Raw genomic sequence first — 25,228 nt, forward strand, 5'->3', positions numbered from 1 at the left:
ATATACTGACATCCAGATCAAGATTTTGCATTATTTATAGCCGGTCTCTGATGATCCCAAAGGCACTTTAGAATCTGGCAGTGCCTCAGGGTCACTGATTTTCGCTGGGCAGAATTAAGTGATATAGAAGGTTTGCCGAGTCTGTCCTGGCCCTGGGTATTCACTCTGAAGAGAGTTTATTTGAATAAGGTTTTGACATATTTGATCTCTGTTCTATGTACGCTCAAAATGAACAATACAGGGAGATTCATTTTGTTCATCCATAGTTTCTAAACCTTTGGTAGTGGAAATTGTTTACTTGTGTAAAGAAAGTTAACAATACTAACAAAACTAATGGTAAAACACAGGGTGTTTGGATCCCAAGAAAACAGGAGTTTACTGTGGCCAGATGTCAGACTGACTGCACATAATCATTAGCTATAATTAACAATGCTTCCTCCGAAGACTGGGCTGCTGCTAAGATATATATACATATATATATATATATATATATATATTTTTTTTTTTTTTTTTTTTTTGAGACGGAGTTTTGCTCTGTCTGCCAGGCTGGAGTGCAGTGGTGCGATGTCAGCTCACTGCATCCTCCGCCTCCTGGGTTTAAGCAATTCTCTGCCTCAACCTCCTGAGCAGCTGGGATTACAGGTGCCCACCACCATGCCCAGCTAATTTTTTTTGTATTTTTAGTAGAGACAGGGTTTCACCATCTTGGCCAGGCTGATCTTGAACTCCTGACCTCGTGATCCACCCGCCTCAGCCTCCCAAAGTACTGGGATTACAGGCGTGGGCCACTGTGCCCGGCCAAGATTTTATATATTATCAGTAGCTTGAGGTTTCCCCCTTTCTCTGACTTTCATTACTAGAGTCACCAAAAGGAACATTTACAACATTTTAAAAATAACAAGTTGCCCAGCATACTCCTATTTCCTCTAGTTTCAAACATAAAGGGGAACCCAGCCCAGACAAGAACAAGCCTTGCTGCATGCCTGCCAGCTCTTGCATCCTCCTTTTTATTCTGAGAGGTGCCAGCTCCAAACAAAGTTACAAGGTTAAGTGCAATGCCAAGTTCCTGACACAGCTAATCCCTGCTCAGTCTTCAAAAAATAGAGGTCTGTAGTTCCTTTTTGAACATGCCTTCGAAGTGGAGGTCTTTGGCCATGAGCTCTTCTTCGACATCATCTAGTGCCCACTGGTGATCTGTCAGCTCCAAAGCTTCCCATTCTGTCTGTAATGGAAGAGAACACCCAGCAGGAAGAGGGAATTGTTACTGACAGCTGTGACTAACCTTCAGTGACCACTTACTCCAGGCCAAAAGCTGGAGTGTGCTATCCACATGTATAAGCTCATTCAATCCTACAAGGGAAATGCTGCTACCCGCATCCTCTCCTCCCCCTCTTCGTGCCACCCCTCAATTTATAGATAAGGAGACTAAGGCTAAGAGGTCAAATAATTTGTTCAAGGCCACTGGCACTAGGAGCTAATGGAGCTGAGATTTAAATTTTGGTCTGACTGCAAAGTCCCCAGCGCTTAACCCGTCTATCAGCTCACGCTCACTAAGCACCTTTATGCCCCACAGTACTCTTGAGGGATGTACAACAGACAAATTAGTGCTGATTCTCAGCTCTTTCATCAAGGGACTTGTCATCTGGTTTAAATGGTGCATGGTCCACGATGCTTTGACATAAATGGCTGGGGTATTTTCAGTGGGCCTAAGAACACTTACTCCATCCTTATGTCAGATACACAATGGCACTTCATTAGTTTGTCCAGTAATTTTTAATCACTGCAATAAAGACTTTGATGGTGTGAACTAAAAAATGGTTTTGGCATATAATCATTTAGATGTAAACTAGTAATAGGTTGAGCAGAAATAAATTTGCAGAATTTTCCAAGAAATTACATTTCTCAAATATTCTATTAATCTGACTACTTTGCCCTAAATTAGTGAGTGTCTAAAAAATGCTTTATGAGGTGGGTGCAGTGGCATACATCTATAGTCCCAGCTACTCTGGAGGCTGAGGCTAAGGATAGCTTGAGTCCAGGAGTTTGAGACTGCCCTGGACAACCTATCTTTAGATGAGCCTAGAGATAGTAAGACCTCGTCTTTAAAAATAAATTAAAAAAAAAAAAAAAAAAAGCTTGCAAGGTGTGGTAGCTCACGCTTGTAATCCCAGCAATTTGGGAGGCCAAGGCAGGAGGATCACTTGAGGGTGGGAGTTCAAGACCATCCTGGGCAACATAGTGAGATCCCATCTCTATACAAAATTAGTTGGGTGTGGTGGTGTGTGCCTGTAGTACTGGCTCCTCATGTACCAGTACTGAGGCTGAGATGGGAGGAATGCTTAAGTCCAGGAACTCGAGGTTGCAGTGAGCTAGGATTGTACCACTGCACTCCAGCCTGGGTGACACAGTGAGACCCTAGATAGATAGATAGATAGATAGATAGATAGAGTAAGCTTATCTAATGTGAAATACAAATGTTAGTTCATGAGTGGGTTTTTGAGATATAATTTACATGTCATAAAATTTACCCCTTTAATGTGTACAATTTAGTGATTTTTAGTATATTCGTTGTGTAACCACCACCACTATCTAATATCTACATAATATCTAATAATAATTTTGTTATTATCTAATAACAAAAAGAAACCACATACCAAACAATACACAGTTCCCATTATTCACCTCCCACAACCTCTGGCAACTACTCCTTTATCTTCCGTATCTTTTTTCACTTATTCGGGGCATATGTGGCCTTTTGTTATTTTCTTTCACTTAGCATGCTTTCAAGGTTCTTCCCTGTTTAACATGATTCAGTATTCCACTCTTATTTATAGCTGAATAACACTCCATTGTATATATCCTACTGTATATACAACATACATTATATTCAAAAATATTCCATTGTTTATCCTTTCATTAGATGATGGGTATTTGGGTTATGTCTACTTTTTGATTATTATGAATAATGCTCTGAACACATTCTCACATAAGTTTCTGTGTGGACATATGTTTTCAGTTCTCTTGAGTACTTACTTAAGAGTAAAACTGCTGGGTCATATAGTAATTATGTTTTAACTGTTTGAGGAATGGTGGAAAAACTGTTTTCCAAAGTGGCTGCACCATCATGAACAATAGGGTTCCAATTTCTCCACATCCTCACCAACACTTGTTATTGTTCATCTTTTTTTATTATAACCATCTGAGTGGGCACGAAGTGGTATCTCACTGGTTTTTTTTTGTTGTTTTGAGATGGAGTCTCGCTCTATTGCCCAGGCTGGAGTGCAGTGGCACGATCTCGGCTCACTGGAACCTCCGCCTCCTGGGTTTAAGTGATTCTCCTGCCTCAGCTTCCTGAGTAGCTGGGACTACAGGCACCCGCCACCAAGCAGGGCTAATTTTTGTATTTTTAGTAGAGACGGGGTTTCACCATATTGACCAGGCTGATCTCAAACTCCTGACCTTGTGATCCGCCCACCTCGGCCTCCCAAAGTGCTGGGATTACAGGCGTGAGCCACCGTGCCTGGCCCTCTCACTGTTTTTCAGTTGTTTATTTTTTTGAGACAGAGTGATCTCACTCTGTAGCCCCGGGTGGAGTGCAATGGCGCCATCTTGGCTCATTTCAACCTCTGCATCTGCAATGGTGCGATCTCCGCTCACCGCCATCTCTGCCTCCCCGGTTCAAGCGATTCTCATGTCTCAGCCTCCTGAGTGGCTGGGATTACAGAGGTGCGCCACCACACCCAGCTAATTTTTGTATTTTTAGTAGAGATGGCATTTCATCATGTTGGCCAGGCTGGTCTCAAGCTCCTGACCTCAAATGATCTGCCTGTCTCGGCCTCCCAAAGTGCTGGGATTACAGGTGTAAGCCACTGTGTCTAGCCAAATTTTTATTTTTTTGTTGTGGTAAAATATATGTAACATAACATACACCATTTTAACCATTTTAGATATAAAATTCAGTGGCATTAATGACATTCACAATGTGTACCCATGTCTACTATCATTTCCAAAGTTTTATGTCCTCTTAAACAGAAAATGCGCACAGTAAGCAACTACTCCCCACTGCCCCCATCCCATCCTCAGTAACCTCTAACCTACTTCCTTGTCTCTGTGAATTTTCCTATTCCAAATATTTTATATAAGTAATATCATGCAATATTAAAGATTCGGGTCTTTGACCCATTTGATTTCTTTTTTCTTTTTGAGACAGGGTCTCACTGTCACCCAAGCTGGTGTGCAGTGGCACAATCATAGCTCATTGCAGCCTCAAACTCCTCAGCTCAAGTGGTGCCCCTATCTATAGGCATGCACCACATCTAAGCTAACTTGAACCTAATTTTTTTTTCTTCTGCACTACACATGCCTGTTGAACCATTTAGACTTAACTTTTGTACATGGTGTGAAATAGGTGCCCAGCTTCATTCTTTTGCATGTAGATATCCTTTTCCCAGCACCATTCATTGAATGGACACTATTCTTTCCCCACTGAATAGTCTCAGTACCCTCTTTGAAAGTCAATTGATGATAAATAGATGTGTTTATTTCTGAACTCTCCATTTTATTCCATTGACCTGTATCTCTCCTTATGCCAGTTTTTATTTCTGTGCAGTTTTGATTACTACAGCTTTGTAATAGGCTTTAAAACCACAGCATGTAAGTTCTCCAATTTTGCCAACATTTTTGCCTATTTTGATTCCCTTGAATTTCCATGTGAACTTCAGGAGCAGCTTGTCAATTTCTGCAAGAAAGGCAGGTAAGATTTTTGATAGGGATTGTGTTCAATCTGTGGATAAATTTGGAGAGTATTGCCATCTTAATAATATTAAGTCTTCCAATCTATGAACATGGGTGTCTTTCCATTTATTTAAGTCTTTAATTTCTTTCAGCAATGTTTTGTAATTTTTCAGCATATCAGTTTAAATCTAACAAAAGGCCATTTCTTTTTTTTTTTTGAGATGAAGTCTCGCTCTGTCACCAGGCTGGAGTCTAGTGGTGCGATCTTGGCTCACTGCAACCTCCACCTCCCGGGTTCAAGTGATTCTCTTGCCTCAGCCTCCCCAGTAGCTGGAACTATAGGCATGTGCCACCATGTCCAGCTAATTTTTATATTTTTAGTAGAGATGGAGTTTCACCATGTTGGCCAGGATGGTCTCGATCTCTCGACCTTGTGATCTGCCCGCCTCAGCCTCCCAAAGTGCTGGGATTACAGGTGTTAACCACCATGCCCGACCAAGGCCATTTATTTTGTTAGATTTGTTTCTAAATATTTTATTCCTTTTGATACTATTATGAATAAAATTGTTTTACTTTCATTTCCAATCTTCATTACCAGTATATAGAAACACAATTGATTTTTGTATGTTGAACTTATTTATTAGCTCTGTTAGTTTTCTTGTGGATTGTTTAGGATGATCTACATACAACACCATGCCATTTGCAAACAGAGATAGTTTTACTTCCTTTCTAATCAGAATGACTTTTTATTTCTTTTTCTTGCCTAACTGCCCTGGCTAGTACATCCTGGACAATGCTGAATAGAAGTGGCAAGAACAGACATCCTTGTCTTGTTCTTGATCTTAAAGGGAAAGCTTTCAGTCTTTCACCATTGAGTATGATGTTAGCTGTGGGTCTGTCACAGATGCCCTTTATCAGGCTGAGAAACTTCTCTATTTTTTTTTGAGACAGAATCTTGGTCTGTCATCCAGGCTGGAGTGCAGTGGCATGATCTCAGCTCACTGTAGCCTCCGCATCCTGGGTTCCAGCGATTCTCCTGCCTCAGCCTTCTGGGTAGCTGGGATTATAGGCACATGCCACCATGCCCAGCTCATTTTTGTTTTGTTTTGTTTCTTTCTTTTTTTCTTTTTGAGATGGAGTTTTGCTCCTGTTACCCAGGCTGGAGTGCAATGGTGCAATCTCAGCTCACTGCAAACTCCGCCTCCTGAGTTCAAGTAATTCTCCTGTCTCAGCCTCCCAAGTAACTGGGATTACAGGCGCCTGCCACCACGCTCAGCACATTTTCTTTTGTATCTTTAGTAGAAAAGGGGTTTTACCAGGTTGGCCAGGCTGGTCTTGAACTCCTGAACTCAGTTGATCTACCCGCCTTGGCCTACCAAAGTGCTGGGATTACAGGTGTGAGCCACCATACCTGGCCCATTTTTGTATTTTTAATAGAAACAGGGTTTCACCATTTTGTCCAGGCTGGTATCAAACTCCTGACTTCAGGTGACCCACCCACCTCGGCCTCCCAAAGTGCTGGGATTACAGGTGTGAGCCACTGTCCCGGGCTGGAACTTCCCTTCTCTTTCTAGTTTTTATCATGAAACACAGTGAGATTTTGTTCCACAAAAATCATGCCAAATTATGCAAATTCTAGAACCTTTTTGTGAAAAGGCTCTTAGTATTGATTTTTTTTTTTTTTTTTTTGAGACGGAGTCTCACTCTGTTGCCCAGGCTGGAGTGTAGTGGTGCAATCCCAGCTCACTGCAACCTCCGCCTCCTGGGTTCAAGCAATTCTCCCGCCTCAGCCTCCTGAGTAGCTGGGATTACAGGTGCCCGCCACCATGCCCAGCTAATTTTTTTTGTATTTTTAGTAGAGATGGGGTTTCACCATGTTGGTCAGGCTGGTTTTGAACCCCTGACCTTGTGATCCACCCGCCTCAGCCTCCCAAAGTGTTGGGATTACAGGTGTGAGCCACTGCGCCCGGCCAGTATTGATTTTTTTTAATGCAATTTATATCTGATATCTATGGGGTTCAAAAACGTTCAAATTATTCTAAATGTTTACCTCACACCTCTGATTGGATTATTTTACGGCATCATTGATAGTGTGGATTAAATTCTGGTGAGCATTTAAAAACCAGTAAAAGTACCAAGAATTTCCAATTTACTTAATAGATGATTCTGCCTCAGGAAAAAGAGACGTGTAAACTATGTTTTTGCTAAGTTTAAATTAAAACGATGGAACCACACAACACTCCCTGCAAGGAAGCTATTTTTAAAATAGTTCTAGATAACACCTTTCAGAGCATCGCTGCGGCTTTGAATGGTGAATAGAGTGTACCTTGAAAGCTTTGTTTGTGTCTGCGGGCATGGCCATGGCTGCTCCCGTCATCTGCTCCTGCATCATTCGTGATTGGTCAGCGGCTGTAGCATAAGACACACTTACATGAGTGCCAGGACTCAGCGAGCACCCCAGCACCCAAGGGGAAGAATGGGCTTCACACAGATTAGAGAACTGGACTACAGCCTCACGACTGGCCCTGTCACCCACTGGCTATGTGACTCTAGGAAAGTCACTTTGTGTCCCCTGAAAAATGGGGATAGTAACAGCAAAAAAGAGATCACTAAAGGAAGCTCTAAACTTCATTTCAAATTTCAACAATAACAGGCACCAGTTATTGAGCAACTACTGTATGCCAAGTACTTCACTAAGTGGTTCGCATATTCTACCTCATCTGTTCCTAATAACCCCGCAGGTTAACTAATAAAGTCCTTATTTACAGATAAGCAAATAGAGAATTTGAAGTTAAGTAACTTGTTAAGTAACTTTTCTGAGGTCCCAGCCAGTAAACAAGAGAGCAAGGATTAGTACTGGCAAGGGCTCTAGTCAGTGAAATGACTGACAAACCAGGCCTTCTTTAAGCTTTAGGTTCACAGGCTTATACTGCTGGTGCTGGATCCCTCACATGATGGTATCAGATTCTGGGGAATCAAATACTGTCCCAGTCATTGCCAGAGAGAATTGAGATCTTCAGTTTGACCCCTGGAATTTTTAAGTCTTTCAGAATACCTCAGAAACTGAAGGAAGGAAACATTTTATTTGACTGTGGTAACAAACAGCATAACCTACAAGACTTTTCTGGCTCTAACATGGATGATTCATCTATGGAAGTATTTGCTTAGTAAACCTGACATGCTTCTTACCATTATCTTGGCCCAGAATCAGAGAGTAAATGCTCCGAAGCCCAAATACATTGAGGAAGTACCAGGATGCAGAACTCACCCTGGCAAAGGAAAATGGTGTGGTTAGTTAGTACATCAGAGAGTAATGCAGCTCCCACTTCCCTACCACCCAAAGTTGTTCAGTGTTTGTAAAGAAGTCACCTTGGATGGGCTGTATTCATCCAAAGCACAACCACAGAAGAAATACAAGTTGTTAAAGCAGTCTCAACAATACAGAACTATATTTAAAAAAATCCAAAGATGACTCCCATTCTGAATTCCATTTCCGAGAGGAAATCACAAGTGTTGGTGTGTTCCATAGTTTTTTTTTTTTTTTGAGACGGAGTCTCGCTCTGTCACCCAGGCTGGAGTGCAGTGGCGCAATCTCGGCTCACTGCAACCTCTGCCACCGGGATTCAAGAGATTCTCCTGCCTCAACCTCCTGAGTAGCTTGGACTACAGGCACGCACCACCATGCCTGGCTAATTTTTGTATTTTTAGTAGAGACGGACGGGGTCTCACCATGTTGGCCAAGCTGATGTCGAACTCCTGACCTCAAGTGATCTGCCCACCTCAGCTTCCCAAAGTGCTAGGATTACAGGCGTGAGCCATTGGGTGTGTTCCGTACTTACAAGAAGGGATGAGAGGTGGATTTCAGGAAATATAGTACCGAGGACTATAGCTACTGGGAGAGTCATTCCAAGTTTTGAACTATATCACTGAGGCTTCCTTTAGCTTATGTTTCCTACTCAACCTCCATAAAATAAATAGGCTTGCATATAAGAAAAGCTAAAACCAAAAATGAGTATGGAAAATGATAAATGGAAAGATCCATAGTCATTCCAACAAGTGGGTCACATAAAGGCAAAAGTCTACTCTGGTTACTCCATAGGCTGCAGGTAAGTAAATGGCCTGTCTGAATACAATGTTGCTGATCTCACCACAGTGGTAATTGTACACTGGGGTTCCAGTCTCCCTTCTGTCCATGATATCATTTTAGTCACATGCCTCTCTGGATGCTGAGAAAAGATAAATAAGCTTTTCTCCAACCCATGAAGTTTTTGTTTAGCCCAAGGAGACCGGAAGGTAAAAGTTGAATAGACTCATGGTACTCATATAATGTACAGCTTTTCTTCTCTAGCAGAATTGTGCATGGCCCAGACATCCCAGCCTCTGGCCTGTCCTGCTCCTCCCACACATCCTAGAGGGCTCTGCTCAAACCAAGTAGTCAAGATTACCACTAGTAATCCCCATTTTGTCCATTATTCTTTTTCTCTGTTTTATGCCAGTCTTTGGGAAGCCACAGGCAAAAGAGTCTGGAGAGGCCACGTGAAGCAGCATTACTAGGTTCCAGATACTGTAGCAGTATTTTCTAAGAGCTTTTCAGATTTTAAGTTGTCTTATTCTGCCATTCAAAAACAAAAAAACAAAAAAAAACAGTGGTATTCAGAAGGAGAAATCTCTTTTTAAAAATTATAAAGAGTGGTAAATAACACATGGGTGCTGGATTTGGACAGACTGTTGTCAAATGTCAATTCCTACATAGGTTTCATAGGTTGCTATGAGGGTAAAATACAGAAAATGCTAAGCACAGTGACTAGAACTAATGAAAACTATTATCATTAATAGTAATGTACTTTGGAAAAAAAATAATACAAACTTCCACTCTCATAAGCTCCAGGTATTACTAAAAATGATTGCATGGCCAGAACTCCTGGCTTAAACTTTTAACTTTCTGGGGGTTGATACATCCACCCCTGCAGTTTTAAGCCCCCAATTGTGACAGAAAAGAGGTGACACATTCTTTCCTTTTGCTAGACTCATGTAAAAGTTGCCATAAACCACCCATGGCATTTTGAGTGGAGTTTCAATGAAAAAAAAAAAACAAAAAAACTTTTGGCCAGGCGTGGTGGCTCATGCCTGTAATCCCAGCACTATGGGAGGCCGAGGCAGATGGATCACTTGAGGTCAGTAGTTTGAGACCAACCTGGCCAACATGGTGAAACCCCGTCCCCACGAAAAATACAAAAATTACCCAGATGTGGTGGTGCACGCCTATAATCCCAGGTACTCGGGAGGCTGAGGCAGGAGAATCACTAGAACCCAGGAGGTGGAGATTGCAGTGATATAGAACCACTGCACTCCAGGCTGGGTGACAGAGTGAGACACAGTCTTGGAAAAAAAAAAAAAAAAAAAAAAAACTTTAAAAAACCGATTCCAATGAAGTATGCAAATTAGAACTCCTCATCTTTTTTTTTTGGTTTGAGACACAGTCTCATTCTGTCGAACAGGCTGGAGTGCAGTGACGTGATCTCAGCTCACTGCAAGCTCCACCTCCTGGGTTCATGCCATTCTCCTGCCTCAGCCTCCTGAGTAGCTGGGACTACAGGCACCAGTCACCACACCCAGCTAACTTTTTGTATTTTTCATAGAGACGGGGTTTCACCCTGTTAGCCGGGATGGTCTCGATCTGACCTTGTGATCCGCCCACCTCAGACTCCCAAACTGCTGGGATTACAGGTGTGAGCCACTACACCCAGCCAGAAATCCTCATCTTTAAGGGGCACTGGTTTTAGATTTTGGTTTGTGTGATTTTTGTTTACGTTTTTTTTTTTTTTTTTCAGATGGAGTCTCACTCTGTTGCCCAGGCTTGGAGTGCAGTGGCGCGATCTCCCCTCACTGCAAGCTCCTCCCACTGCAAGCTCCGCCTCCCGGATTCACGCCATTCTCCTGCCTCAGCCTCCCGAGTAGCTGGGACTACAGGCGCCCGCCACCACGCCTGGCTAATTTTTTGTATTTTTAGGAGAGATGGGGTTTCACCGTGTTAGCCAGGATGGTCTCGATTTGACCTGTGATCTGCCCGCCTCAGCCTCCCAAAGTGCTGAGATTACAGGTGTGAGCTACTGCACCCCGCCTGTTTTTGTTTTTTTGAGACAGGGTCTTAGTCTGTTGCCCAGGCTGGTCTCAAACTCCTGGGCTCAAGTGATCCTCCCACCCTGGCCTCCCAAAGTGTGGTTTGTATTTTTATTAAACAGAAGAAAGTTCTTACCAGGATGCATCTAATGTGAGTAGCTCGATTCCTTGCTGTAACATAGGCTTAAAACGGAGGGTCAGTGGAAATGGGACCTTGGCTGCAGAGAAGAAAAAGTTCACAATCACTCTGAGCTGTTTTATTTTTAGAATAAGTGTGAATCTTTCCCAGAGGAGGTGGGAACTCTGTGCCACATAGCTTTTGGAAAACGACTTCCACAAGAAAATCTGTGGCAATTTCTGAAGAAAAGACAGTCAAAATGCCACTCTGCTCTAGTTTCCCTCAATAATACTTGCTTCTAGCTTACCGAGGAAGAAGGGACTCAAACTGAGCTGTGACCTGAAATTTGGAAAAAATTTGCACCAATCTGTTAAACTCTAAGTGGAATATATAAGCATAGAACTATGTTACTAAGAAACCAAATTGATTAAAATCAAATCAACTTATAAACAAATAGAAAACTCACCCTAACACCTAGCAAACGAAGTCAAAATAGAAATATGCTTCCCTTTATCCTGCTCAACTAGAATACCATATTAGTTTTGGAAGCAAGCTAGCAAGTCACTTGCTTGAATCTAATCTGGCTAAAAAGCATCCACATCATGAACTTAGGATCACTTTCGGGCAAAAGTCATAAAAGTCATCACATAGTAAATTTTTTGTTCAAAGACTATTATCAGTTTACACAAGAAAACATACGACCTATGATATTAGTGACTCAGTAGCACTTGAATCTCTCTGGGTAACATGAAGTCGGCTGGGTCTGTAACTTACTTGTGACAAAGCCTGAGAATGTCATGTTGATCCATCCACCAATAAGAATCATAGGGAGGACATTTGTTACATTCCCTTTCATCATGTCTGTCAGCATAGTAGGATCTAAGACAAAAGCACAAACAAGAAACCCACTAAGTTTTACCTCTGTTGCCAGGGACTTCCTCCTGGTTTTCTGTAAATTTTATTTTATTTTTTTGAGACAGAGTCTCGCTCTGGGGCCCAGGTTGGAGTGCAGTGGCGCAATCTCCTGACCTCGTGATCCACCCACCTCAGCCTCCCAAAAGTGCTGGGATTACAGGCGTGAGCCACTGTGCCTGGCTCCAATTTTCTGTAAATTTTTAACATACTTGATAATTAAAATAAGTTTATTGTAAAAAAAAAATCAAATGACATAAAAATGTATGATGTAGACAGTTCTTTTAAGCCCATTCTCTAAACACTTATTTGTTGTATATCCTTCCATCTTTCTCTCTACATACACACATTACAAATTTTATGTGTGTGTGTATATATATATATATATATATATATACACACACACACACAAAACAGAGATACTATGCTACTATGCTTATTATTAGTAATATATTGTGGATGACATTTCCACACTGAATAGCTCCCTCTCAATATTTCCTTTTTTTTTTTTTTTTTTGAGATGGAGTCTTGCTCTCTTGCCCAGGCTGGAGTGCAGTGGCACGATCTTAGCTCACTGCAAACTCCGCCTCGTGGTTTTATGCCATTCTCCTGCCTCAGCCTCCCAAGTAGCTGGGACTACAGGCGCCCACCACCATGCCCAGCTAATTTTTCGTATTTTTAGTAGACATAGGGCTTCACCATGTTAGCCAGGATGGTGTCGATCTCCTGACCTCGTGATCTGCCCGCTTTGGCCTCCCAAAGTGCTGGGATTACAGGCGTGAGCCATTGTGCTGGGCATTTTTGTTTGTTTGTTTTGTTTTGTTTTTTGAGACATAGTCTCACTCTGTCGCCCAGGCTGCAGTGCAGTGGCATGATCTCAGCTCACTGCAACCTCTGCCTCCCAGGTTCAAGTGATTCTCTTGCCTCAGTCTCCTAACTAGCTGGGATTACAGGCACACACCACCATGCCCAGTTAATTCTGTATTTTTAGTAGAGACGGGGTTTCACCAGACCAGGCTGGTCTTGAATTCCTGACTGACCTCAAGTGATCTGCCTGCCTCGGCCTCCCAAAGTGCTGGGATTACAGGTGTCAGTCACCGTACCCAGTCTCAATATTTTTAATGTCTGCATAGGATTCCACGGTGTGGTCACACCAATCACTTTTGAGTAGACCTATGGATTGTTTCCACTGTTTTTGACAATAAATGATAAATGATGCTGCCGACAGTTATCTTGCACATACATCTACATGTTTATGTGTTTCTGTAAGAGAACTTCTTAGAATTTCTAGGTCCAAGGATTTGTACATTTAAAATTGATAGATATTGTCAGACTGTCAGCAAAGCCCCACCTCTCGCCACTCTCGCCAATGGTGAGGGGGCCTAACTTCCTCGACATTGACAATAGTGGATCCTGCCAATCTTTTCAATCTTTTTTTTTGAGCCGGAGTCTCGCTCTGTCCCCCAGGCTGGAGTGCAGTGGCGCAATCTCGGCTCACTGCAAGCTCCGCCTCCCGGGTACACACCATTCTCCTGCCTCAGCCTCCTGAGTAGCTGGGACTACAGGTGCCCGCCGCCACGCCCGGCTAATTTTTTGCATTTTTAGTAGAGACGGGGTTTCACCGTGGTCTCGATCTCCTGACCTTGTGATCCGCCCGTCTCGGCCTCCCAAAGTGCTGGGATTACAGGCGTGAGCCACCGCGCCCGGTTCAATCTTTTCAATCTTTTGACAGCTTACGGGGCTAAAAAAAATGGATATCTTGGCCGGACACGGTGACTCACATCTGTAATCCCAGCACTTTGGGAGGCCAAGGCGGGCGGATCACGAGGTCAGGAGATCAAGACCATCCTGGCTAACATGGTGAAACCCCAACTCTATTAAAAATATAAAAAATTAGCCGGGTGTGGTGGCGGGCGCCTGTAATCTCAGCTACTCAACAGGCTGAGGTAGGAGAATGGTGTGAACCCAGGAGGCAGAGCCTGCATTGAGCTGAGATCGCCACCACTGCACTCCAGCCTGGGTGAGAGAGTGAGACTCCCATCTCAAAAAAAAAAAAAAAAAAAAGATACCTTGTTTTAATTGGTATTCCATGGATTATTAGTGACGTCAAGTAACTTCTCATATATTTAATGGTCTTTTGTTTCTTGTAAATTTTCTTAAAAACTTGTTAAAAAATGAACTCCATACAACGTTAGTCACTCTTAAAAAAAAACTAATTATAATACCTTCCCTATGGGTTTAAAATAGCTGGCTGTCTCACCTAAAGAAGTGAATAGTACTAAAATGAGAGGAGAGTCAACACAAAACAACAAATTACTTTGTTTTCCTTTTTTTTTTATTTTTATTTTTTGGAGACAGAGTCTTGCTCTGTCGCCTAGGCTGGAGTGCAGTGATGGGACTTCAGCTCAATGCAACCTCCATCTCCGGGGTTCAAGCAATTCTCCTGACTCAGCCTGCGAAGTAGCTGGGACTACAGTCACCTGTCACCATGCCAGGCTAACTTTTGTATTTTTAGTAGAGACGGCGTTTCACCATGTAAACCAGGCTGGTCTCGAACTCCTGACCTCAGGCAATCTGCCTGCCTCGGCCTCCCAAAATGCAAGGATTACAGGCATGAGCCACCATACTTGGCCTGTTTTACTTTTAGCATGCTGTATTTTTCACATGACTGGGATCAGTGGAAGTAGAAAATGTTAGAGCCAAAACTGTAGGATAGACCAAACAATCACATCTAACAACAAAATGGCATGTCTCGGAAGTAGTGCACTCTTCCTCATTTAGGCAGAAGCTGGGCAGCCATCTGTCGGAAGGGGGATCAGGCACTGGGTGAGAGCCAGGCTGGAATGCTTTTCCAACTGTGCTCCCTAGAACCCTGGGTCCTGAGAACGGCAATAAGGAGAGACCCAGGGACAACAGCTCTGGTCTCCCCACTCCATCAGCTGAGAACTATTTTTTTTAATCCACTTTATACATTAGGGTTCTCAGAAAATCTAATTGAAAAAGAGAATTCCACTTCCATAGATCCCTGTACTAGATGATTTCCAAGGTCTAAGATTACTATCTTCTGCAATTTAACATTTAAACAAAATGACACCCTCCCTGCCCTCTCCCACACCCACCCCACCCCACTCAATGACCTATGTTAAAAATCTTCCTTAAAGATGAGTGAAAGGAATAAACATACCAGTCATAGGAGAAGGTGGCACTACCTTCCGTTTAGTTTTTTTGAAAAATCCATCCTCTGGGTTGTTGAAGTAATATTTTCGTGTCAAGAAAGACTAGTTAAAAAAAAAAAAAAAAGCATTTTAGGTCTCAGAACTATGACACAGCAGATTGTCAAATTACTCCCCAGGGACTTAGTCAGAAGACCTTTAGGATATGCTGTTCTGCTTAGAGCTGTCAGCCTACTTGGCAGGCGACCTGACACTTTAGACACTTTAGCTGAGTCACATTTAAAAACAACTTCCTAAGAAAGGTGAGGTCACCATGACAGCAAACACCATCAGGCCACAGCTTAATTACTAAGTTGCCAACCTTCAGCTTTCCCCAAAGTCCCCTTATAAAACATTCAGATATCTACTGCCCAACAGTGAATCGTGGAGCTTTTTAATAACAGATAAATGAGTACCTGTTTGGGAATGTATTTTCCATTTTCCCTGAGGACTCTGCTTCGAATTAGGACTTGACTGAAAAATACAACCAACACAATGAGATTTTTAAAAGTGAAACACTAGAAGAAAATCGGAGAGTCAAGTAGAAGAACTATTTAAACACAAGAGAGGGCCTATTTGGTAACAGCTCTGTGTGGAAACTTTCCAAAATACAAGTATCTTTGAAACCACCGTAAACATATTTAACCTAACAGTTAGGTTTTCAGAAAAGTATTTTTCAGAAGTGACTATGTTTCTGAACAAATAAATATTTCAGAGGAAGGTACATTTGGGACATTACATCCAGCTTTTGCTTATTTGATAATGAGCTAGGAAGACGCCTTCTCTGAGTGAAAAGAATAGTTGGACACTGCTCAGGAGATCTGGGGTCAGGAGAAAGGGAGAAGAGTGAGGATAAAAGAAGGAATTTCTTATTACCTACAGGGAAATGAGAACAGGCCTTGAGAGGGTTGCTATCTGATGGAGAAACAGAAATCCTACCCAGGAGTCAGACTGTTAGAAAGCTCTCAGCAAACAGTTATTGAATAAATAAATGAAATTACTAGGGGAACTTAAATTAACTATTAGAGCCGTAGTTCATCATCAAATATTGTGCTAGGCCGGGTGTGGTGGCTCACACCTCTAATCCCAGCACTTTGGAAGGCAAAGGCAGGTGGATCACTTAAGCCCAGGAGTGTGAGACCAGCCTGGGCAACACAGCAAGACCCTGTCTCTAAAAAAAAAAAAAAAAAAGAAAGAAATACAAAAATTAGCCAGGCTGGTGGCACGTGCCTGTAGTCCCAGCTACTCAGGTGGCTGAGGTAGAAGGCTCACCTGAGCCTGAGAGGCAGAGGTTGCAATGAGCTGAGACGGTGCCACTGCTCTCCCGCCTGGGCAACAGTTAAGACCCTGCTTCCAAAAAAAAAAAGAATACCGTGTTACGCAACAAATGGGTGTTGCTAAGACGCAAATGACAAATAAAACAGAGATCAAAATATTAATTTTTTCTAGGTACTCAAAAGTTCATTAAAGGAGGAAAAGAGGAAAAGGCCCTTAAAGTAATGGAAATCTTCTTGAAACATGAAAAAAAATTATGGACAGAAATGAACATAATAAAACCTGTGCTTGGTAGGGGCTGGGCACAGTGGCTCTCATCTATAATCCCGGCACTTTGGGAGGACGAGACAGGAGGATCACGAGGTCAGGAGTTTGAGAGCAGCCTTGCCAACATGGTGAAACCCTGTCTCTACTAAAAATACAAAAATTAGCCAAGTGTGCTGGTCTGTGCCTGTAATCCCAGCTACTCAGGAGGCTGAGGCAGGAGAATCACTTGAACCTGGAAGATAGGGGGTTGCAGTGAGCGTAGTTGACGCCATTGTACTCCAGCCTGGGGCGGGACTCCATCTCAAAAAACAAACAAACAAACAAACAAAAAAACTGTGTTTGGCTTTCTCTGTCTACTCAATACAAACCACTTGTTCTAAGCAGTCAGTACCGCTGAGGTCTCCCTTGTCACAATACACATATTCTAGCTTCTCCACATGCTGGGAATGTTCCAGTGCCCTTTCCTTTCCAAGTTCTACTCCATCATGCCTTAACACCTTCTTCAAACCTCAGCACCTCCACGAAGCTTTTCCCAATGCCTGGAACCCTCATGGAATTCTCTCCACTTTCCTCCTGAGCTCATTATGCTGTACAGTTCTCTACTTCATCTACAGGGCTACGGAGGCAACATGTAATACATTCTGCTCCCTGGCTGCTAAAGATACTCAAAGTGTGGTCAGTGTTCCAATGCTGGTCTGTGATAAGCACAGACATTGAGAGTAAGGATTTAGAGACTTTTATAATAATTTGACATTGTCACAACATCCAAATACATGATCAAAATATTTTACAAAAGTATTAGCCTACAAGAGATTAGAAATTTAGAAAACAAAAAACCCCAAAACCGGCCCTTCACCATTGACAGTCTAAGAAGCACTGGGTCTAGAGTAATGGGTAAAAACTTAAGCTCTGGAGTTGAACACATGGGTTCAATCCCATCTCTGCCACTTATTAGCCATGTGATCTTGGGCAAGTCACTTAAATTCCCTAAGTCTCTATTCATATTCTGTACAAGGGTAGATTTATTCTTTCATTGAGCAAATATTTCTTGAACTTCTAAGTGCCAGGTGACCTGAAGAACGGTGATCGAAATACACATATCTTATGACGGTCAAACTCTAGTGAGGGAGAAAGACATTAACCAAATAACCAGAAGAATAAATGTGAAATTCAATTATCATGTCCTAGGAAGAGAGATGGATGGTATTGGAGGAGTGCATAAGCGGGAGGTGATGGAGTCTGGGAAGTCAAGGTCTGAGAGATGGGTTTGCTGAGGATGTAGGATTAAGCTGCACTCTTCAGGATGAGTGAGGATTACCTTGGCAAAGTGTTGGTGTAAACAAAATGGGCAAAAGCCTCACAGAGGTAAACACTCTGCCTCTGAGGACCTGAGCAAAGGCCATATGGCTGGAAGAAGGAGAACTACAGAAAATGTGGTGAAAACAAGACTTCAGAGGTGTGCAAGAGCCAGACTGGTCCCACTGTATTTTTTTTTTTTTTTTTGAGATGGAATCTCACTCTGTCTCCCAGGCTGAACTGCAATGGTGCAATCCCAGCTCAGTGCAACCTCTGCCTCCCGAGTTCAAGTGATTCTCCTGCCTCGTCCTCCCAAGTAGCTGGGGTTACAGGCATGCGCCACCACACCCAGCTAATTCACGTATTTTTAGTAGAGATGGGGTTTCACCATGTTGGCCAGGCTGGTCTCGAATTCCTGACATCAGATGATCTGCCTGCCTCGGCCTCTCAAAGTGCTAGGATTACAGGCATGAAAAACCGTGCCCAGCCAGGTCCCACTGTATTTTGATCATTGTCTTAAGAGCAAAAGGAAACTAATGAAGGATTTTTTGTTTTTTGAGACAGGGTCTTACTTTGTTGTCCAGGCTGGAGTGCAATAGTACAATCTTGGCTCATGACAACCTTGACCTCCGAAGCTCAAGTGATCCTCCCATCTTAGCTTCCTGGGTAGCTAGGGCTACAAGCACACACCATGACACCTGGCAAACTTTTGTGTTTTTTTTTTTTTTGTAGACACGGGGTCTCACTATGTTGCCCAGGCTGGTCTCTAACTCTTGGACTCCAGTGATCCATCTGCCTCAGCCTCCCAAAGTGCTGGGATTACAGGTGTGAGCCACCACACCCAGCCAAGTGGAGAATTTTAGGCTGAGTTCTTCATATATATGATCTTATATGACTCTACCTGGCACATCCTAAGCACTAGATTAACAATGTCTATTATTTTTCCCTTTGCATATTTTATCACTTGAACAGAAACTCTGAGAGCAGGGTTGTGACCTTGTCTTATACTGTACCCCATAGCATGCGGCAGAGTACAAGGCACATGGTAGGCCATCAAAAAACCTTGTTCACAGCCAGGTGTGGTGGCTCTCGCCTGTAATCTCAATACTTCGGGAGGCTGAGGCGGGAGGATCACTTGAGCCCTGGAGTTCGAGACCAGCCTAGGCAGCATAATGAGACCACTGTCTCTACAAAAAATTTAAACATTAGCCAGGTGCAGTGGCATGTGCCTGTAGTCTCAGCTACTCGGGAGGCTGAGGTGGGAGGATCACTTGAGCCCGGGAGATGGAGGCTGAAGTGGGCCATGATCGCACCACTGTGATTGCAGCCTCAATCACTGCAGCCTCGACCTCTTTGGTCCAGCCTGGGTGACAAAGCAAGACCCTGTCTCCAGAAAAACAAATGGAAAACACTTGTTCAGTCTACGATAACTCAAGACTTTCCCAGGCAGTGTAATCAAGAGGAATTCATCTAGATCTCCTATATTTACACCGCTGAACAATTATGTAGAAATGAAGTTGAGTATGGTGACCCTGATGTATTTCAAGACCTAAATAAGCAATCGTAAATTATCCTGTATTTTCTAAACACTTGCTTTCTTAAGCTGAGATAAATAGCTATGTTCTCTGAAGTTAGAAAATTCTACAAGAAATTTTTAATTTTGTATTTTTATTTTCATAAATATCTAAAAATAAGTCTCTGTACTGTTATGAAGATAAAACTTTGTAATTTGCAACTGAAGAACATCTTCTATTTATTTTGTTTTTTGCAGAAACAGGGTCTAACTATGTTGCCAGGTTGGTCTCAAATTCCTGGGCTCAAGGGATCCTCCCATCTCAGCCTCCCAAAGTGCTGGGATTATAGATATGAGCCATTGCACCAGGCCTGAAAGATATTTTCTTAGAATAAAACTTTAAAATCAGTACTTCTCAAACCAGAGTTCCACATTCTGAAGAATCAATGTTTCTTCCTTTCCAAAAAGTCAGTAGAATATTTGTCAAGTCTGAGAACCATTTTTTACACATACTCTATCCCCAAACCTAGTCTAATATATTTTATTCATGTATTTTACAGCTTTCGCTTAAAACCTGTTAAAAAAAATTTTTTTTTTTTTGAGACATTGTCTCGTCTCGCTCTGCCACCCAGGCTGGAGTACAGTGGCGTGATCTTGGCTCACTGAAACCTCTGCCTTCTGGGTTCAAGCGATTCTCCTGCCTCAGCCTGCAGAGAGCTGAGACTACAGGCGTGCATCACCACGCCCAGCTAATTTTTGTATTTTTAGTAGAGATGGGGTTTTGCCGTGCTGGCCAGCCTTATCTCCAACTCTTGACCTCATGGGATCCACCTGTCTCGGTCTCCCAAAGTGCTGAGATTACAGGCTTGAGCCACCATGCCTGGTGCGAATGGAAATGTTCTTTTTTTGAGACATAGTCTTGCTATGTCGCCTATGCTGGAGTGCAGTGGCACAATCTCGGCTCACTGCAACATCTGCCTCCCAGTTCAAGCGATTCTCCTGCCTCAGCCTCCCGAGTAGCTGGGATTACAGGCGCATCCCACCATGCCCAGGTAATTTTTTGTATTTCTAGTAGAGACGGGTTTCACCGTATTAGCCAGGATGGTCTCAATCTCTTGACCTCGTGATCTGCCTGCCTCTGCCTCCCAAAGTGCTGGAATTACAGGCGTGAGCCACCACGCCAGGCTGCTAATGGACATTTACAGCATATTTAGAAAAATGTTTTATACCACTGGGCACAGTGGCGCATGCCTATAATTCCAGCATTTTGGAAGGCCGAGATGGAAGGATCACTTGAGACCAGGAGTTTGAGACCAGCTTGGGCAACAGAGGAGACCCCATCTTTGCAAAAAATCTAAAGTTTAGCTGAGCATGGTGGTACACATTTATAGTCCCAGCTACTCGAAAGGCTGAGGCGGGAGGATCACTTGAGCCTGAGATGTTGAGGTTGCAGTAAGCCTTGACTGTGCCAGTGCTCTCCAGCCTGGGGGACACAGCAAGACTTGTCTCTTAAAAAAAAAAAAGTTTTACAACTAAAACACACCTTTTTCTTGGACTTAGGCTGGTTCAGAGTGTACAGCATTTTACCCAAGTCAAATAATGACTTGATGAGGCTGAGTCACTCCATGTAAGAGCTGGTATAATCCAGCTACCTCACTTAAGGGATGCAGCAATTATGAGCAGAGACATTGAGTTTTCTCTAGAGCGGTGGTCTAGAGCGGTGGTTGGTTCCTCATGGGGGTGGTACTGCCCTCTAGGGGTACGTGTGGAAATCTGTGGGATTTTTTTTTTTTTTTTTTTTTTTTTGAGACGGAGCCTTCCTGTCGCCCAGGCTGGAGTTCAGTGCCGAGATCTCGGCTCTCTGTAATCTCCAGTCCTTAGGTTCATGTGATTCTCCTGCCTCAGCCTCCCGAGTAGTTGGGATTACAGGCACATGCCACCACACCCGGCTAATATTTGTATTTTTAGTAGAGATGGGGTTTCACCATGTTGGCCAGGCTGGTCTCAAACCCCTGACCTTAAAAGATCTGCCCGCCTCAGCCTCCCAAAGTGCTGGGATTACAAGCATGTGCCACTGTGCCCAGCTGTTACATTCCTTCTTAAGGAAATGTTCTTGGCTGAGTGTGATGGCTCACACCTCGTCTCTATTAAAATACAAAAATTAGCCGGGCGTGGTGGCGCATGCCTGTATTCGCAGACACTCGAGAGGCTGAGGCAGGAGAATCACTTCAGCTGGGGAGGCAGAGGTTTCAGTGAGCCGAGATTGCGCCACTGCATTCCAGCCTAGGCAACAGAGTGAGACTGGTCTCCAAAAAAAAAAAAAGTTATTGTAAACAGACTACACTAACTGTGAATTTCATTTTGGGGTTACAAAAGAGAGCTTTGGATCAGATATAATTCAGAACCATTGCTCTAATAGTGAACCATGGGCAGAAAATCGTGGTAGAGAATCTACGACAGCAGGAATCATGGTTCAAGAGGGTTTAAACTGGGAGTGAGACTGATCTGAGTTCAAGTACAGGCACAATATTTCCCTACTTTGGTTACTTTGGGAAGACTACTTAACTTTTCCAGGATCCCTTTTCTTCAACTGTAAAAATGTATTTAGGAGTATCTGCCTTAGCACTAATGTAAGGCTAAAATAAGAAAAATTTATGTGCCAAAAAATGCTAAATGTCTGAGCTTTCTCCACTTTGCATTTTTTTTTTTTTTTTTGATACGGAGTCTTGCTCTGTTGCCCAGTGGCGCGATCTCGGCTCACTGCAAGGGCCGCCTCCCAGGTTCATGCTATTCTCCTGCCTCAGCTTCCCAAGTAGCTGGGACTACAAGTGCCCGCCACAACGCCCGGCTAATTTTTTTGTATTTTTAGTAGAGTCCGGGTTTCACCGTGTTAGCCAGGATGGTCTCGATCTCCTGACCTCGTGATCCACCCGCCTTGGCCTCCCAAAGTGCTGGGATTACAGATGTGAGCCACTGCACCCGGCCCACTTTGCATTTTTCTACGGCCTTTCTTTCTGTGATAAATAGACTTTTTTTTTTTTTTTTTTTGAGATGGAGTCTTCCTCTGTCGCCAGGCTGCCAGTGGTGTGATCTCGGCTCACTGCAACCTCCGCCTCCTGGGTTCAAGTGATTCTCCTCCCTCAGCCTCCCGAGTAGCTGGGACTACAGGCATGTGCCAGCACGCCCAGCTAATTTTTGTATTTTTAGTTAAGACAGGGTTTCACCATGTTGGCCAGGATGGTCTTGATCTCTTGACCTGTGATCTGCCTGCCTCGGCCTCTCAAAGTGTTGGGATTACAGGCGTGAGCCACCACACTCAAGCAGTAAGTTGACTTTTTTTTTTTTTTGAGACAGAGTCTTACTCTGTCATCCAGGCTGGAGTGCAGTGGCATGATCTCAGTTCACTGCAAGCTCTTGCCTCCTGGGTTCACAAGGAATTCTACTGCCTCAGTCTCCTGAGTAGCTGGGACGACAGGCGCCCAGCATACCACGCCCAGCTAATTTTTTGTATTTTCAGTAGAAACATCCTAGCCAGGATGTTCTCAATCTCCTGAACTTGTGATCCACCCACCTCGGCCTCCCAAAGTGCTGGGATTACAGGGGTGAGCCACCACCACACCCAGCCAGTAAGTTGACTTCTTAAGGTTCACTCCAGGGTGGGGTGCTGGCTCTGGTCAGTTCTAAAACTAATGCTACAGAAAGACAGTGATCGCTGTGGTATAGTGGAAAAAGCCCAAGACCAGAAGGCTTGGTGTGAAGTCCTGAATGTCACCATGTGTGACCATGGAACTTGTTAAAGCTTCAGTTTCTATAAAATGAGACAACAATATGTACCTCATAGAGTTGTTTTGAGTTTTAAATAAGTTAATGAATACAAGTGCTTCGCATAGTGCCTGACAGAGTAAATGGTTACTATTCTTCTTGGCATAATTGGGAAATGTTACAGCAGTGCTTCCTAAATAAACTTCAGTCATTTTCATGCCATGGGTCAGAATTTTTGTCTAGCACTTGTATCATTACATATTTAATACTTTTTAATACTTTTTATATATCAACTTTTTTCCCAATCTATATGATTTTAAAGGAATCTTTAAATTACCAGCAAATGGAAATACAGTATTGTCACAAAAAAGAAAGTAACTTAAAATAAGTACAGTAGAATCAAAACAACATTATTAAATTTTAACTAGATACTATTATCTGTGGAAAGTTCTTAGCCTGAGGCTTACTCTCTTTATTAAAACGAGAAATTAATGTGAGAGGGAGGTGCTAAAGATATAGTAGCACTTACCTGAGATGGTTTCTGAACGTAATCAGAACTGACTGATAATTGCTTGTTTTTCTAAGAGACAATGTCTCCTTACGTTGCCCAGGCTGGTCTCCAACAATCCTCCTGCCTCAGCATCCCAAGTAGCTGGGAGAAAACTATTACTTTAATATGAAGGGGTACATGTCTAGATAACCATCTAAAATCATCTCAAATTCCTGTCTCTGTATATAAATATTGCAATGAGGGGCTGGGCGTGGTGGCTCACAACTGTAATCCCAGCACTTTGGGAGGCCAAGGCAGGTGGATCACCTGAGGTCAAGAGTTTGAGAACAGCCTGGCCAAGATGGTGAAACCCTGTCTCTACAAAAAATACAAAAATTAGTCAGGTGTAGTGGTGTGGGCCTGTAATCCCAGCTACTCGGGAGGCTGAGGCAGGAGAATCGCTTGAACCTGGGAGGCGGAGGTTGCAGCAAGCTGAGATAACGCCACTGCACTCCAGCCCGGGCCACGAGAGCGAAACTCTGTCTCAAAAATAAGTAAATACGTAGATAAATAAATAAATACTGCAATGAAATATGTGAGGAAGTTGCCTCCACTCTAGGGGGGAAATGATAACTACAATTCCTTGCATCTCTAACAGCAGTTTTACAGACTGCAAAGAGCTTTGGTACTTAGCATCTCAGCTGACAGTCCCGCCAGGTCCGACTCCTGGTACACTAATTTGGTAGAATACAGATTATCACACTCACCTGACTGGATATTACAAAGACTAAAAGCAGTAACGCACCTGGCACTCTTCTCAACGAAAGGGTAGGATGGGATAGTTCATAGGTAAACCCACCGAAGGTTGGCGACTAACGTAAAGGATTAACAGCACCGTTTTTTTTCAAAACTCAATACGTCCTAGATCCTGTGCTAAGGGCTTTACAGACATCATCTAATTTGATTCCTACCTGTCTATGAAGCAGGTACTGTTATCATCCCCATTTCACAGGGGACAAAAGTGAAACACAGAGATAACGGGTAAGGTCACCCTGCCAGTGGGGACGCGACGTGAACCTAGGCAAATTGACACAACTCCTGCACTTTCTTGCCCAAGGTCACGGCGGTGTGAGGTAGGCAGGAGAAGGAAGGGGGCTGACCTGTCAGATACTTGTTCCTGGGTGAGCTTCTTGTCGCTCTGCAGCAGGATGGACACGTAGTGGCGGATCATGCCTACGAAGAAAGTGATGATAACGATGGGTAGAACCACCCAGAGGCGGATGTTAGAGTCGAGCAACAGTTCTGGCCCTGCCATCTTCACTGAAAGCTGGCTCCCAGTCGGGAATGGGCGAGCTTCTCTTCTCCAGGGCGCAGTTGCTTCTCTTCGGCTTCTCTTCGACTTCGCCTCCAGGCCTTCTCACGCCCCTTTGCCCCGATATCCCAGAACTACCCTGCAACGGAGAGGCCAGCTTACTGCCTTCAGCTGGGCTGCCCGGCCTTACACTTCCGGCGCGAAAGTTCACGTCACG

At 43.4% G+C, this 25,228-nt stretch overlaps 1 protein-coding gene across 1 annotated transcript; it reads right to left on the minus strand.

Annotated features, from left to right (window-relative positions):
* Positions 1-984: 984 nt before the first annotated feature.
* EMC3 (ER membrane protein complex subunit 3) lies at positions 985-25,206 on the minus strand. Its single transcript, XM_005547798.4, has 8 exons — positions 24,860-25,206; positions 15,513-15,570; positions 15,069-15,162; positions 11,747-11,851; positions 10,991-11,072; positions 7,924-8,003; positions 7,061-7,143; positions 985-1,222 (listed from the first exon to the last, which is right to left on the minus strand). The coding sequence occupies exons 1-8, from the start codon at positions 25,012-25,014 to the stop codon at positions 1,094-1,096; spliced, it is 786 nt and encodes a 261-aa protein (XP_005547855.1). The 5' UTR covers positions 25,015-25,206; the 3' UTR covers positions 985-1,093.
* Positions 25,207-25,228: the final 22 nt, after the last annotated feature.

Source organism: Macaca fascicularis, chromosome 2 (genome assembly GCF_037993035.2).
Source record: "Macaca fascicularis isolate 582-1 chromosome 2, T2T-MFA8v1.1".
NCBI lineage: Eukaryota > Metazoa > Chordata > Mammalia > Primates > Cercopithecidae > Macaca > Macaca fascicularis.

Excerpts from the sequence above, each read along its gene's own strand:
- EMC3 (XM_005547798.4), bottom strand. The coding sequence starts at position 25,014 with ATGGCAGGGCCAGAACTGTTGCTCGACTCTAACATCCGCCTCTGGGTG. Across the intron at positions 15,571-24,859 it reads CAGGAACAAGTATCTGACAG|TCAAGTCCTAATTCGAAGCA; the intron begins GTCAGCCCCCTT and ends TGTATTTTTCAG. Across the intron at positions 11,073-11,746 it reads ATTCTCAGGCTTTGTCACAA|CCAAGGTCCCATTTCCACTG; the intron begins GTAAGTTACAGA and ends TCTTCTCTGCAG.